Genomic DNA, 16869 nt, shown 5'->3' on the forward strand with positions numbered 1-16869 from the left:
CATTGTGATAATTTCAAGGTAATTAGTGTCTTAAACGGTTTTTTACTATATTTTTGTACTTCAGTGTCTAAATTAGCCACAAAAAAATCACGAACATAGCACATAGTTACACGCCAGGTGGAGCAATTCGAAAGTTCCTTATCAGAATTTGAATCAGTTTTACTCTGCAATTTTATAGGTGAGCTATCAAGGTTTTTAGTATCAATTAAAAGCTTATTAAGCCTTCTTTAAATTGAATACAAAAAAAAGATATGTTATCGATTTAGATTTTTTATTAAAAATAGTTTTCTACTATAACTCGGAAATTATTCCTTTGGGTAAACTTCGTGAATTTTAAATAATTATTTTTATTATAATAGCAAATAGCTAAAGTAAGAAAATAAACTTCTTTGTTTCTTTACCATTATAAAACCGAAAGAATTATTCCAAATGCTTAAGCAGAAGCAAAGTTATCGATTTTTGAAGATATCACGACACTGCGCCGTCGTATCTGCGAAATGGCAGAGCAATTCAGGGCACCTTTCGTTAAAATCGGAATCATGTGAGTGGATATAGGCATCGGCATAATTGGTTAAGCATGTATAAATAATTAATTTTATTTAATTTCACTACACAACTAAATTAGTCAACCAAGAAGAACATGAAGAATTGAAGACTGAAATTACTGAAAAAGAAAAGAATATCAAAACCATACTCCAGAACTTTTTTTTTTTTTTTGGATTTTATGGCCAAATATGTTTTTTTTTTTACAATTATGGCCTGGATAAAATATTTGAACTTTATACTTTATTTGTGAGTTGCCAGTAAGTATTATGATTCAAGCCAGATTCAAACTAAAGGGCTTATTACATCGACATCGAGCCCGGTGACTCTTGCGAGGGTCTTTTTCGTTTCACAAAATATTGTTTAATATTAACTTTACATATTACTAAAAAATATTGTTTAGTATAACAACGTTTGAAATGTACAAAAATAGTTAAAGTGAAAAAATACTTTGTCTCGAACTGCCAAAAATGTTTAATGTTTAACTATATTTTTACATTTCAAATATTGTAAACGATGTGTTGATTTGATTTATTCACTATTTAGTGAAACGGAAAACAAGTTAAACCCCTGCAAGAGTCATCGGACCCGACGTCGTTTCCGGTCGTTAGCCGTCCGACGGCAGGATAAGGGTTTAGGCCTCATACGCACGGCGTTTGACAGGTCTGTGGTATGCACAAATGAGAAAAGATCCTGGCCAAACTATAAGTGCCATGTTATCCTAATAACGCACATACATATAACTCATGGTCGCCCTAATTAGAAAGATATGCAACGGCCCACTCTGACTTCTGGGGGCCTACCGTGAAAACCGAAATTCGCAAATTGCGGGGATTTTACTCTTTTACTCTTACTAAGACGTAATTAGAATGACAGAGAAAAATGTCCGCAATGACGAACTTCGATTTTCCCCCGTTGTCTGTTGACAGTACATAATTTAATACTCAAGCCGTAGCCATTTTGCCATGGCAATTAATTGAAGTTTCGATATCTGCACAAAAAATTAACATCATAGAAATGGATAATTAATTCTTTATGATATATAAAAACTCTATTATTACAGAAAACATATTTTATTAGTTGGTTAAAAACCCACACGCGCGCATACACAGCTTGCCCACCACCTAAATGGCTACGACTTGAGTATCAATTTTGTACTGAGAATCTTAGACAACGGCCTTGGTGTTACGTGTGTATGTACTTACTTTACTCTTTGCTATGTACTATGGAAGGTAGGGGCAAATAACAGAATCTCCATATACCAAAAAGTGTCCAACAAAATACCATAAATAGGTGGCGCTACAATACCAACAATATTTGAGAAAAAAATCTAATCATAGACAACGCACTTCACTCCGTCAATAACGCCTAGGTTCTTAGCTACTCTAGCGCTACTCTGGATAGATTTGGAACTATTATTTATAGCTAATAGCTGGACACTTTTGCAACAGTTCTGCCTAAGGAGATTCTGTTCCTCCCTGGTAGAGACCTTCCATAGTATGTACATAGTTATGTGTCAAACCGTAAACTGAGACGTCATACAATTTTCAAAGAGCGTTGTGGGCGCGAAAGCATGGGTCAAAATATATTTTGTTAATTTAACATATTTAAAGCTTTAACATATTTAACATTTCTAGGGTAAAAGTTAAATGTTAGGGCAACGTTCGGTTAATATAGAACGTATTACAAGCGTTTCAAAAAATTTGAAACAACCATATTGATGAACTTTGATTTTCGCGGTAGGCCCACTTTTGGCACACAATGTACACAGTCCGGATTATTATCTAGGTCCGTGTTTGCAGTACGCTTTAAAACGTAGTGATTATTCTATATGCTCTTTGGTACGCTTGGGAACAATCACGTACCAATCCGCACACTCCGCACTCCAAATTACTTGGAAATATATCATTTTCCAGAGGTTTCTGATAGGTATGCTTATGACGAGATTATATTTAAATAATATTTTTGAGTTAGAAGTACCTACTCGACATATTAATATTTATTTGAATTTAATTCCGTTTGATTTAAGTAGGTAGATTTATTTCTGAACGTACCTTAAATTATATGCTCTTTGCTTTGATACATTCTGTGCTTCTGTCAAAAAAAAAGTAACAAACCAGACCAACTTTTTTGTGAGAATTTTCCGCTTGATCTCAAATTCGGGTTCTAAAACACTGTCTCCTGTCTTATATTGACACTCAAAAGAAAATGGGCGATCACGACGATTTTGAAGATAACCAGTACCCAGACAACGACGAGTTTGTTCCATACGTGACTGCCGGCAATCTCACACAAAGAAATGGCGCGAAAGTGGCAATTTGGGGAAAAATCACTAGAGTATCAGCGAGCGAGGGCTTTTACATCAAGACCGTCGATGATCAAGAAGTACTTATCAAGCTGAGGAAGCCCTTAGACGAGCCTTTGGAAGGCTGGTACGAGATATTTGGCGTGTCTCAAGGGAAGAGCATATTATGCGATGAATATGTACCGTTTAATCAAGAAATGACCAAAAATGTTGATGTCGAGGGACACAAAGGCTTGGCGAGATTGTTAGCAGCTTTGGATGATCCGTGGAATCTCGGGGATGAAGGATCAAATGGGTTAAATGGTGTAATGCCAATGGAATGATTGCAGCTTTATTGGTTATTCTAGCGTGTAAGTTTGTTATACTGTAAATTTCAAAAATAAAAATCGTATAAAACATTTAGTATTTTAGAATTCCGTTGTACCCATTTTCTTAAAAAATTACACCATAATTAGCAGTGATCTGTGATTTAGTTGCCACTAAAAGGTAAGGTTTTTTTTTATCTTATTCAATGTTTTTAGTTGATATTTATACTTTAACATTAGTTATGTAGTGTTTCTATGAACAATCTATTTGATATAGCTGATTTACTGGCATATTCATTCAAACATTTGTACTAGATCCTGTGGTGTGGCTACTAAATCTCCAATCACTGACAATTAGTGTCAATTTCTATAAAATTATAGATATACAACAGATCACCTTATCATATAGGCATCAAGCATATGGCAGATTTGGCCTAAGGCTCAGTAGGCCCGGGCCTAGCGCAACCAGATATTAGGTGTGGCAATATATGATATGTGCTTGAAAAGGGGGCTTGTACTTACTACAGGGCCTGGGACAGCCAACACTGCAAATCCGCGATTCGCTGCATAAGCTCTGACTTCCCAAATATTATGCATCTTTGACAGTGGCATAGCTAGGTGTGAGTAAAGCGGCCCTTCACTTATTACCTTGGGAATACACATTGAAAGAAAAGGGCCCTGCTGATGCGACTGCCCGCTGATGTTTGATGCACCACAAATTAAGGCTCCAACATGAAGCCGAAGGAAGATGTATGTGATATATCACCTCCTTGCCCGGACACTTTTAATGTACAGTCAGTTGTAGAGAGAGGAGAAATTAAATTATACTCAGAAAATATTTTAATTTGTTTTTATTTCAAGTAGAAACACTACTATATAAATTATAAACTGAAATAAATGTCAGGTATGGCTAGGGGGCGCTGTAAGCCTTCAGTAAGAAATGCATATACTTGGAAAAAATGGACCAATGCCGCCGTGACCCCAGTGGCCGAGTGGCTCAGGCACCTGTGGGGATAGCAGAGGACGCTGGTTTGATTCCAGCTTGGGGCACTGGAGGCCTTGGTCACTTTTTCTTAGTATATGACATTTCAGTTTATCAAGTGAGTCGACTGGATGGCTACGACCTACGTTGCCCCCGCCCCATCGAAATTACGCAAATTGTAATACAAGGAAATTTACAGAACGTCTTTAAAATTAAAGCGGAATTTTTTGTTATATTTGGGGACATGGGGACAATCTTATACAGATCAACCTATCCCCAAACTAAGCAAAGCATATGTATATAGATGAAACGTATATACATAGAAAACACCCATAACTCAGCGCATTGAAATTTCTCATTTGCGGACACCTGTACTTAAGGCCTTCTTCTTATAGATCCAGCGAAGACTTAAAACTTGTAAGAAGACCCCATATTTTTTTTATGTCTAGTTATGGAGTTATTCCAAAACTCGAGAAAACCCCATAGAAACATAGAAATGCATTATTTGTTTCTCATTTATGGTTTTGCAATTGTAATAAAATGGGATCATAAAAGGACTGTCAAATCTACTAACGAAGTCGATAAAAAAATAATCATAAATAGAAGGGAAAGTTACTTAGGTTTTTTTACAAAAAAAAAATATATTTGTTTTTAGTGGTAATTGAATCCTCATTTTTTTTAACAAGAATAATTTCATTTCATTTCGCTTCACAAAATACTAGCTCGCGGTAGTCAAATAATAAAATCTAGTCCGTTGCCAATTGGTATGAAGCAAGCTTCAGAATCCCGTAACAAATTCTGGCGTTATGATAGGGAACACCATACGCGAAAATTAAACCGCAAAACAACTGTACTTGACCAACTTCACCGCGCCTTAGAATCGTTAGATCCATTCTTATCTATGATGACACTCAGCAGTCACCAAAAACAAAACGAGCATTTAGTTATTCCTGAAAAAGTTCTCTGGCTTTTGAAACCGTCAACTGAAAATGTTTTATATCACGGGGGCTTAGCAGAAATCTCTCTCTCTCTTAATTTAAGAGCATGGTTCTTGTCGGTGGAGTGGACGCCAGTTTTCACGGTCCTCAGCCAAATTCTTTAGATCCCTGTAAGACACGACGTTTGCTTTTCCTTTTAGTTGCAGAAATCAAAGATGATGAAAATATTATTTTAGTATCTGAAGAAATTTTAATATCTTGATCACCCTGCATGATCCTGAGTCAGTATCCAGCCGAATTTACCGTCGGATTGCCTCGGTCGGCTAATCATTTTGTATGGAGGTCATGTTTTTTTACTTTCCGACGGAAAATTCCACTTGATACTTTCTTATATATTACCTACATAATATAATACACCCTACAAGTCTTCGTTACGGTGTTACTTAACAGCCTGTATAAAGAATAATAATTAAATAAAATTCATATTTGAAATCTGACAACCCTATTTCCATGGAAATTCTATGGAAACTTTAGAAATGCCATAGTTTTTAAGTCCCACTGTTTAATTATTTGCTTTTTATTGTATGTTATTACGTTATTAGTAACTACTATAAGCCACAAGCATGCTCGGAATTAAAATCAAAATGCGGAATCGACAGGAATACGGAGAAAACAGAAATTTTGTGAAAATATTAAAATAAACGATTTCTCGGTGAATATCGTAGATACAATGTCTAAACTTTGTATGGAGTTAGATATTGTATTATTATTTAAAATGTATATATATTTATACAAATCATACAATTATTTTGAAATTTACAAATAAAAAACGTTTTTCGTGACGTCAGCATAACTTCAATTAACCAAGCATAAAAAACTCATGGTTCCTTTACAGAAGTTTTAGTTTTTCGCTGGATCTATAGGTTGAAGGTATAACGTACAGGTGTCCGCAAATAAGGCGAAATTCCAGTGTGCTCAGGAACAAATATCTGTGTTCATCATACAAATAAATGCCCTTACCAAGATTCGAATCGAACCTGGGACCAACGGCTTCTTTCTTTCCAAGGTCACCTTGTTGTACCATACTTATGTATTTTATGCAAATAAAGAATTTATTATTATTATTCTCTTTATTTATTTTGGGTATTAGGTTAGGCATTTTATAATATGATTATGAAAGTAAAATATAAAGAATTTATTATTATTATTCTCTTTATTTTTCTTTCATCTTAGGCTAGGATTTTATAATATGGATATAAAAGTAAAATACAAAAAGTTATACACAAATAATACATATAAAAACCTAACCTAGGGTGCCGCCAGCAGCGGGGCAGGGCCCAAGCTGCCGGTGGTCAGGGCCGCAGAGAGAGGAACCGCCGGACTATCCGCGCCGTGTCAAAGATCACATATTATAATTATATTAGGCAGGGTCCTCACTACCGGCCGGACCGGTCGTCAATCGATCGTAATATGGCGGCAGCTAAAATAGAGTTAACCTAGTAATTTCTGATAGATACAAGTAGGTAGTACAGTCAGACTTTAATGGTTGATCTATTTAGGGTTCAATGTTTGGTTTAGGCTTATTTGGTTGTCAATACTAACGGCACGAAATGTCCAATGTAAAGTACACCCTAAATGGCTCCACAATTAAAGTCCGTAGCTGTACCTAATTGTATTGGAATTCTAATCTAACAGGGAAAACAGGAAATTTAATATAATTAAGCATTTAATTAGGGTTACCTACATTACAGGAACATATAAAATAACTCGTTTAAATGTAATGTACCTGCTGATTGCGGCTTTAATATTAATTAACTTACGTAATATACATAATAGGTACTCACATTAATAATTACATATAGGGACAAAGTTAAACAAGTTTTGTTTGGGGCAAAATTACTTACACTATAATGTTTTACTGCTTGATGTCATGATGTCACAACTGAAATTTCGCGGTTTCTCAGAGGCAACACGTCGAACATAGTTCGCGGCAGGCCCTCTGGTATCAGTTTTTGTTGCTAAAATTGTTATACAAAGAAAATAGAGCAAGTAGCAGTTTTGTAAAACTTATTTCAGAATGTCGTTTTAAAATCAGAGGGCCTACCGTGTTGCGTCCTTGTTATACTTACGTACGAATTTACAAGTGCGACAGAGAGGCATAACACGTCCAACGTGGTTCGCGGTAGGACCTCAGAGCGTAAATTCTATTGTATGGAGCGGCTATGGTGACACTACGTTACAGCCATGGTGACAGACGACAAAGGGGCGGCCATCTTAGCCCCTCGATGACTGACCGCGAACACCGAAGTTCACAATTTCGAGCAATTAGAAGGACAGAGATAGATGCTACAAATTTACGAATTTCGATGGTCGCGGTTATAGAGACTGTGCGGAAAGAGTCGTGGAATGTACGGGAGCCCAAATGTATGGGCTCCCGTACATTCCACGACTCTTCTCTTACTACACTCTACTCTTTCCGCACAGACATTAGCCCTGGTGTAGTTAAGAAGCATTGTCTATCCAGCACTGGACGCGGGGGTACGAGCGTATAGCGTACTCCTTCTGTTTCCGGGCCTCTAACTTCATCCGTTTTTCGTGAAGGACCGCGTTCGAAAGGGCTCCTTCTACGCATGTTACTGGACGGTTCCTGCAATTTTGGGGCATGATTAGTATCAAAATACTGTTGTAGTTGTATTTTCGACGTTGACTTACTTGACTTAAGACTGCGATGGTATGGTACTTATACCTAAAATCGGGCTCTACAACTTACCACCCCCGCCGCCGGCAGTGCAAGGTATCCGAAGACCATGTCGAGGAGTACAGTGAGTGATGTGATAGAGAAAGTTAGGAAAGGACAAGGCTAGCATGTGCGATACATAGCTAGGAAGATATATAGGATAATTTTATTACATTGCCTTGCCATATCCTATCTGCTGTCTCTATCCCGCCCATGATGCCGGTGATCAATGTTTCTGTGAGAGCGGGACAGCAATATGATTACGCGCATGCGATAGAGATAGAAAATGTCAATGGAAATTCTTCGTGCTTAGCGTCCTTAATTTAGCTTCGAAGTAGTAGCTGCGAACTAAAAGCGATGGCTACGACAGCCGCGACAAAATACTCAACTCTATACGTATATTCGGTGTCAGTGCTTGCGATGTGATCAGTATAATGGTCAACCAACCTTCGTGTGATAGACCATTCGGTTAACCTACATAATATATGGTAGGTATACTTACAAGGCTTTCCCAGCATCTGTCTTCTGCGTCTTCGACAGCTGTGACACGCTAAGCGGCCTAGCCTTTGTTCCCTTAAGGGCCAGCTCTGTCAAGAACCTTTTTATGTAATGCTTGAGCTGCACGTTCTCGCTGGCCAGTTTGTTTTTCTCGGCTCTAAGGCAAATGGTCTGCAACTTCACTTTGTTAATTTTTAGCATCAATTTATCCATCTTACTGTATTCTTTATATTCATTCTAAAACAAGATACCTAATAATAGTAGATTGTTAACCAAGGGATGAAAGGCACTCATTTCCGCCGAGGTGGTTTAGCGCCCGAACGCAGTGAGAGCGCCAATAGTTCGAGGCTGAAATTATGCCTTTAACCCGAGTTAAACACTTCTTTTCATTTCGAATGCGAGGATACGAGTAGTAAAATACATGTTTTTTTTTTAAAACATGATTAAGTATAATTTTTTATAGCCTTTCTTGAAGGTACTTTCAATTAACCATTTAGGTAAAAATATCGTTATTTAAGGAATGGGGAGTATCCAGATTTAATTTAAATATCAGAAATTGAAATTGTCTAGCGAATCCATTCAAAACCAAATATCAATTGCTTATCCTAAAAAAAATCGTACATTGAAAGTGAAATGCTCTAGCGCAGAAACGTACCACATTCTGCACACTTTTTAGAACAACGATGACCCTCTTTCAGAGCATGAGAAATGAAAACAATTTATTGGGAGTAAGTTCACGCACACGGACATTCTTGACAAGTTACTAAAGGCCGACCAGAAATATATGATCATTGTCAAGAGGGCGCTGTTATTCTCATGTATAGGGTGACAGTTTAGTTTAGTAGGAAAAAATTAGTTTCAATTAAATTCCGCTATATGGCGCGTGATCATATATTACTGGTCAGGCTTTAAGTGAAATTGATACTGTGTTCACAGGCCAAGAACTCTCGTGTTTGTATCAGGGATGTCACGAATGTCGCATTCTTAACATCGCGAAGGCGAATGCGAATCCGAATGTCCAGTATGCGAATGTCCGAATGCGAATGTTAGGGAATACGTAGTTGTCATCATTCCTAATTAGAATATCTGTTAGGACATAAACCATATGCTACCTTAGAACGGGATGTTATAAAGTATTGAAAAATGCTGTCTACTGGTTAAACTGCATTGCTTGAAAACAGTTTGCGCGCACTGCCGACACGTGAGTAGACGAGACAGGATACGACCTGCGCACATTCGTATTCGTAAAATATTCGCTTCATTTGATGCGAATGTGAATGCCGATGCAAATTTTATATTTTAGTTCTCTTGACAAGTGTCGTGAAGCATCGGGAGTGTTATGAGTCACAGTCTGAAATGGAACTAAGACTACGAACAAAAACACACCCTCCAATTGCAGTCTCGCGACTAGCGGTTGTGTCGCACACTGACAGAGTTCAAGCAGTGAAGTTGTTCAATAAGTTGTCTATCGAGTATAAATCTATGACGTGTCATAAGAAATTCAAATCGAAGCTAAAAGTATATTTGTTGAAAAAAAAATACTATAGTGTTGATGAGTTTTAAGTGTTATTCAATGTTAAGTATGGATACGTTTGGTTTTTGAAATATTCTAATTTTATTGTTCTATGTATTTTAATTAGTTTTAATAATAAGCTATGTATTATGATTATTAGGTATTATGGTAAAACTGTAATTTATTGTAAATAGGCATGATTTATTTAATTTATAATGTATCATTCAAACACAATATATTATTGTTTATGAATCAATGAAAAAAATAATGTTTAAAATGATGCGAGTATTCGTATGTGCGAATGCATATGCGAATATTCGTGACATCCCTAATTTATATACGTACATCGCTTAGGATACATGCAGTCAGAAAGGTAAAGCTACACTCCTGCTCTACTGATCTTCTGAAAGTGGAGTGGAGTACCTATGTGTGCAAACACAAGAGTTAAAAGCGTCGAAAGAGCCTGTAGACTCTGTTCGACTGTCTTCTTCAAAATATTTTTAGACCAGAAGATGACAAAGTATTGCTTACGTGGGCGATGACTTACGCGCGGCGCGGCGGCCCAACGGCATTCGGAGATCGCCCACGTAGGACACTTCCATAGGTATCAAAGGATTGAATTCACCCGCGCCGCGCCGCTTCGCGTTCGCGAGTTATTCGCTCAGGTAAGACACTGCCTTGAACGGTCAAATTGAATGAACGGTCAAATTTATGTGAAAAAAATGAACTTAGATCATCATTGTGCCTTTAAAAAGAACTTAACTACTTTCATAGCCCCGTCCAGGTTCTCAAACTCCAGCATCTCCCCGCCTGACTTGCTCTGCACCACATCGTTGTCTCCCTCCACCTCGTACTTGCGGCATATCTCTGTCACCTGCGTTATTTTAGAGGCAGAAGTTTAAAACTTACGATCATAGCGTCGTCCAGGTTCTCAAACTCCAGTATCTCCCCGCCTGACTTGCTCTGCACCACATCGTTGTCTCCCTCCACCTCGTACTTGCGGCATATCTCTGCCACCTGCGTTATTTTAGAGGCAGAAGTTTAGAACTTACGATCATAGCGCCGTCCAGGTTCTCAAACTCCAGTATCTCCCCGCCTGACTTGCTCTGCACCACATCGTTGTCTCCCTCCACCTCGTACTTGCGGCATATTTCTGCCACCTGCGTTATTTTAGAGGCAGAAGTTTAGAACTTACGATCATAGCGCAGTCCAGGTTCTCAAACTCCAGCATCTCCCCGCTTGACTCGCTCTGCATCACATCGTTGTCTCCCTCCACCTCGTACTTGCGGCATATCTCTGCCATCTGCGTTATTTTATCCAACTTCTCTTTTACTTCCTCGAGGCGCTGCAATTTATATTTGAGTAACTATACCCCGTTTTTTTAAATTAGAATTATTCTAACCTCAAAAGTAGTGGTAACTAACTTTTTTTCCGAAATATTAAGGTTCCTATGATATCTAATATTGCGGTACAATAATATGTAAATGGTATCATTTAGTGCATAGTTACTCAGATTTAATTTTGGAGGAAAAAGTTACCACTACTTTTGAGTTTATACATTTTTTAATCTGAAAAAAAAACGGCCTTATAATAATAATAATAATTAAACTATTTATTTCAAGTATGTTATACTCATATTTATGCCCAAAACGTAAAGGTAGAAAAATGAAAAAAATAAATTTAGTTTAAACAGAACAGTTTGAAAGTAATTGGACTTGGGTCCACTTTGTAAGTATAGGTAAATATCTAAATATAGGGTGGACCATAAATACACTTAGGAGCAAAACTATCCGAATAGTAGCATATTAGTAGAATGTGGAGAAGTTGATGTCGATCAAGGGGAGGGGCACATGGTTAATACATAACAGTACTCCTTGAAATTTTCTAAAAATCGGCCTAACATATGATGTACTTGGCATTTACGGTTATTTTGTAATTTAGAATCGAAAAGTAGAAGAAAACACATTTTTATTTTTTCCAATATTTCTAGTTCCTCCTATCAAAACTCCAAATAGGGAACCATACCTACATATTTAAGAAATTTAGCCTCTCTAATATGAGGTATCAACTATTTAAATCGTGAACATAGTTTTCTAGTAATGGCAGAATAACAATCGTCTTTAACATTGAATTAACAGACATTTTCTATGGCTTAAAGTGCCATTAAACACTTTTGCACCGAACTATAAGTCACCTAAAAGTAAAATTCAAAAATATGCCCCATTAAAACAATTTCATGATGATTTTATAGTGGCAGAATTTCTTAATTATATATGGTTCCCTATTTGGAGTTTCCATAGGAGGAAATAAAAATATTAAAAAAAAAACCGGTCAAGTGCGAGTCGGACTGGCACAGGAAGAGTTCCGTATCATTATCTATAAAAACGGTCACCCATCCAAGTACTGACCCCGCCCAACGTTGCTTAACTTCGGTGATTGGATGAGAACCTCGAGATTGGAAAGAAATATTTATTACAGTACATATGGGGCTACTTTATAGCACTAGTGCGAGAAGTAGCATATTATGTTACTGTGTCGAACATTTAAAGGGCCATATGTACTGTAAAACGTTGTACGATACATGTGCGAATAGGTAATTCGCAACTCGTGTCGATTTAAAACACTCCCTTCGGTCGTGTTTTAATTTATCGCCACTCGTTTCGAATTTCCTATTTTTCGCACTTGTATCGTAATGTACTATTTTATTCTGTTTTTAGTATTTGTTATCTGTAGAAATTTCAACTGGCTAACTATCACGGTTCATGAGATACAGCCTGCGGTGTTAGACGGACGGACGGACAGCGGAGTCTCAGTAATAGGGTTCCGTTTGACCCTTTGGGTACGGAACCCTAAAAATGTGTTTTTTTTCTACTTTTTGATTCGAAATTACAAAATAACCATAAATGCCAAGTACATTTCAAGGAGTACTGTTATGTATAAGCATCGGAGTTTTATCGCACGGTAAGACGTTAGCGAGCAATGGAGTCGACATTAGCAATAAAATTCAACTCATATTCATACTCATTCATGTATTTAATTTGATTATCAAGGACAAGAACGTTGACGAGTTTATAAACGATCCTTTAATTTTATCTTTGAATATAGAAATATTACAAATAATAATAATGACCATATTTTGTATTGATTATATTACGAAATTTCATAAAAAGCAATATGTATATTAAAGGAAGAAAAAATTAACTATAAAAACAAAGTTCATTATCATTATTTGTATTGTAATATTTATATACTGAAAGACAAAATTAATGGATTGTTTATAAACTCGTCAACGTTCTTGTGTCCTTGATAATCAAATTAAATACATGAATGAGTATGAATATGAGTTGAATTTTATTGCTAATGTCGACTCCATTGCTCGCTAACATCTTACCGTGCGATAAAAACTCCGATGCCTAGTTATGTATTAATCATGTGCCCCTCTCCTTGATCGACATCAACTTCTCCACATTCTACTAATATGCTACTATTGGGGGGACCTTCGGACGATGTTGCTCGAAGATTGGGACAGTTTTGCTCCTAAGTGTAAGTTCAAATTTGAATACGCCACTATATTTGTTTGTGTGGGTGTGAGAAACTACAGGTTGAGTCAAAAACAAGAGCGACCATTAGAAATTTAAAAACATAATCTCATTACCGGGAGAACAACGAGCAGTTTGTGCACGATAATATTACTGAAAGCATATTTTTTAGTTCAGGCAAGGAGATATATATATTTTTTAACTATATACGCAAATACCGCCAGCCGGGGTGAATAAGGATGGCTGGGGTGAATAGAGACAAAACTTAAAATGTGTTTTACGTGATAATTTCTTAAAAAAAGGCACACAAATGGAATGATACAATTTGTGTGGCTATTTTATAATAAACTGTCAGGTAAATCACATTTTAAGTTGTCCCTATTCACCCCAGTCATCCCTATTCACCCCGGTTGACGATACGCAACAAGTATCTGGCCCCGCCTGCTCAAGCAGTTTTAAATGTGTTCAGAAGTCCGGAGACGAACGGTTTAACTCTAAAATAAAACAAGAAAGTCGAAATCATCAAGAACCTGCTCACAAAATTTCACGAGAAATGCGTTTACAGGGTGATAAACATACGAAAGAATTCTCCCAAAGCTGAAACAATAGCTTGCAGTCGAATTTTAACAGATACAACCAAAACATCTTGTGCTACTCTCGATGGAACCTTGGCACGTGCCTAAGCGGAAATAAATAAAATAAGCAAAGAAAACGCACTTTGGTGGCGTCTTGACTGGCATCCACCATCGTTGCTAGATATTCTTCCGTCCTGCTCCTTTCTGTCTTTGCGTCTCTCTTCATCTGCCAGTACTTTCTCGCTAAGTCCTCTTTGTGCGCAAACATTCTTTTCAGCTTCGCGGCCATAGTGTTTGTAGACTTCAGCCATTCCTTTTGCAACGTTAAGATCAAATCCTGAAAACATGTTAGGTGGATACAGTCATTACAGTCAGAATTCATTATTTTATCTACACAGCGGTGGCAGCATGGTTCCATTTTTATCACCTGTCACTATGCCCGTCACTTTCGCGCTTACACACTTGTTAGAACGTGACAGGTATGGTGACAAATGACAAAGAGCCGACCATATTAGCCCTACAGCGGCGGTATCACGGTTCCATTTTTATCACTTGTCACTATGCCCGTCACTTTCGCGCTTACATACTTGTTAGAACGTGACAGGTATAGTGACAAATGATAAAGAGCCGACCATCTTAGCCCTACAGTACTTGTATTTGTCGATTAAAATGACTGCCAGTGGTATTGAAATGAACTTCATAAGAGGTATTGAAATCAACTTCATAATTGTATGAATATTCCTAAGAACAATGTTTTAGGGTCCTAGATAAGCCGTACAAGGGCCCCGCCAGGACACGCGTTGCCGGGCTTCTTATGAAGTTGATTTCGATACCACTGGCAGCCATTTAATCGACAAAAAATGCTGGAGTAGAAAAATACTATTGCAATAGCCAGTGGGCAAATAAATAAAAGCAAAAATGAATGAATGAAGAAATAAATAAATTAATAGAATTAATGAATTAATGAATAAAGAAATAAATACATAAATAAATGAATAAATAAATAATTGAATAAGTAAATAAATAAATAAATAAATAAATAAATAAATAAATAAATAAATAAATTATTAAATAAACAAACAAACAAACAAACAAACAAACGAACGAACGAACGAATAAATAAATAAATAAATATTATAGAACATTCTTACATAAATCGAAGCGGAACGTTTTGGAAACTCAAAATGTACCGTAGCATCATTTTATTAGGTACCTATGCAATTAACAGTTTATGTTTCTAAACCGACTATATAATAATAGTAGATTGTAAACCAAGGGATGAAAGGCACGCATTTCTGTCGAGGTAGTTTGGCGCTCGAAAACAGTGGGAGCTCCAATAATCCGAAACTGAAATGGTGCCTTTCACCCGAGTTAAACACTGTATTTTTCATTTCGTACACGAGAATAGTAAAATACATGATAGTGTATTTGAAAAAGCATGACAATTATAAACTTATATAGTATTTCTTAAGGGAACTTTTAATGAACTAAGCTTTCAATAAAAATGTCGTGATTTATGGAATGGGAAGTAAAAATATTAGAATGGAAGAATCCATATCCATATTAGAATCCATTTAACATCAAATTTTAATTGCTAATCGTAATATATTCTGTGGTATAAACGAAAAAAGAACCGGTCAAGTGCAAGTTCGTTTTACTCGCGCACCGAGGGTTCCGTACAAACTTTGAATTATCTCGCGTTACTATAAAGGCACACTTTTGATCAGAAGTACCTATACTAAGTATAATTGTGTACAGCGCCATCTATCGGCAAATCGTCTAACTAATTATATTATGATACCTCACTTGACCTAGTCACTAGACTGAAATTTTGCCCTCTTCATATTGGGCATTTTACATAGCTAACAAAAATAAAAATAAATAATAATACTTTCAATGTTAGCGTTGTTCATAACTATTCTAAATTTCAAATCGACAGCTTAAGTGATTCTCGAGATATTTAGCGTTGTGACAGACCGACGGACGGACGGCTAGAGTCGCACTGTAACTTCCCCTACCTATACCCCAAATCTACCCCATCTATTCAACCCCGGACCTAATAAAATACTGAACCTAATCGTTAACAATCCCACCTTTAAAATTACCCCTAAAATGTACCCCAACAATAATTTTACCTTAACAATAATTTGGCCAAGTGATCGTCTAGTTAAAGGTTAGGACCCCTCGAAGCGAACCGCGGTACCCTAGATTCTTTAATGAGTAACAACTAAATCTTGGACTCTGTTTCTACCTGATTAAGTATTACCTAGACGTTAAGACTCAGAAATTTACTATACTAAATAATTTAGTATGTTGAGAGGAAATAATCGATAGGATATTATATTAAGATTCAACCTTCAGCAAAATACCATAAGACTAAGTTATTCCAAACCTTTTCTATATTAAATATGACACCTTATAAGTAGAATGAAAATATATAACAATCGACAAGGTATGAGCAGTGTCATGGTCAAGGATATAGGCTCCGCCCTCACGCGCAAGGTCGTAGACGACGGGAGTAGCCTTAAGTTACAGAAATTATTAATGATTTTTGATGTAATGTAAAATATATTTTTATTAATTCATTAGAAAGATATTTAGGTATTGCAGCATATATGATTATATAAATATAAAAATATATTTGTTAAAATCCTGCTACTCCTATTAAGTCTTCGGGGTAACATTGAAGCAGCACTCCTGGGTTAAGCCCATTTACACACTTATAATAAGATAAAATATTATTACTTATCAATCCTATCATCTTCTAAACGAGGTGTGAATGGATCACACGTGCTGCCTCTAATGTTAGATGCAGGTCTGAAGACTCTTACTCCGATCAGCAATATCAATCGGGCCACCTAATCCTATCTTATTAGCCAGACGGGCTATGACCAACGCTTCGCAACCCTATGCAAACCTAGGGGCTGACGAAGA

General features: G+C 36.7%; 2 protein-coding genes across 2 annotated transcripts in view; one reads left to right on the plus strand and one right to left on the minus strand.

The window, feature by feature from the left end:
• The first annotated feature begins 2607 nt into the window (after positions 1–2607).
• Positions 2608–3246, plus strand: LOC133524412 (uncharacterized). Its single transcript, XM_061860402.1, has one exon. It carries the CDS (start codon positions 2752–2754, stop codon positions 3169–3171), a length of 420 nt encoding a protein of 139 aa, XP_061716386.1. The 5' UTR covers positions 2608–2751; the 3' UTR covers positions 3172–3246.
• Positions 3247–7539: 4293 nt separating this feature from the next.
• The window catches only part of LOC133524426 (dynein regulatory complex subunit 2), a gene marked incomplete at its 5' end in the record, with an annotated part of 32406 nt that continues 23076 nt past the window's right edge, over positions 7540–16869 (minus strand). Inside the window, 4 exons of the mRNA XM_061860427.1 lie at positions 7540–7720; positions 8313–8545; positions 11017–11166; positions 14078–14272. Coding sequence (XP_061716411.1) covers positions 7576–7720; positions 8313–8545; positions 11017–11166; positions 14078–14272 — 723 coding nt within the window. The remainder of the gene's footprint in view (positions 7721–8312; positions 8546–11016; positions 11167–14077; positions 14273–16869) is intronic.

This window comes from Cydia pomonella, chromosome 13, assembly GCF_033807575.1.
Source record: "Cydia pomonella isolate Wapato2018A chromosome 13, ilCydPomo1, whole genome shotgun sequence".
Lineage (NCBI taxonomy): Eukaryota > Metazoa > Arthropoda > Insecta > Lepidoptera > Tortricidae > Cydia > Cydia pomonella.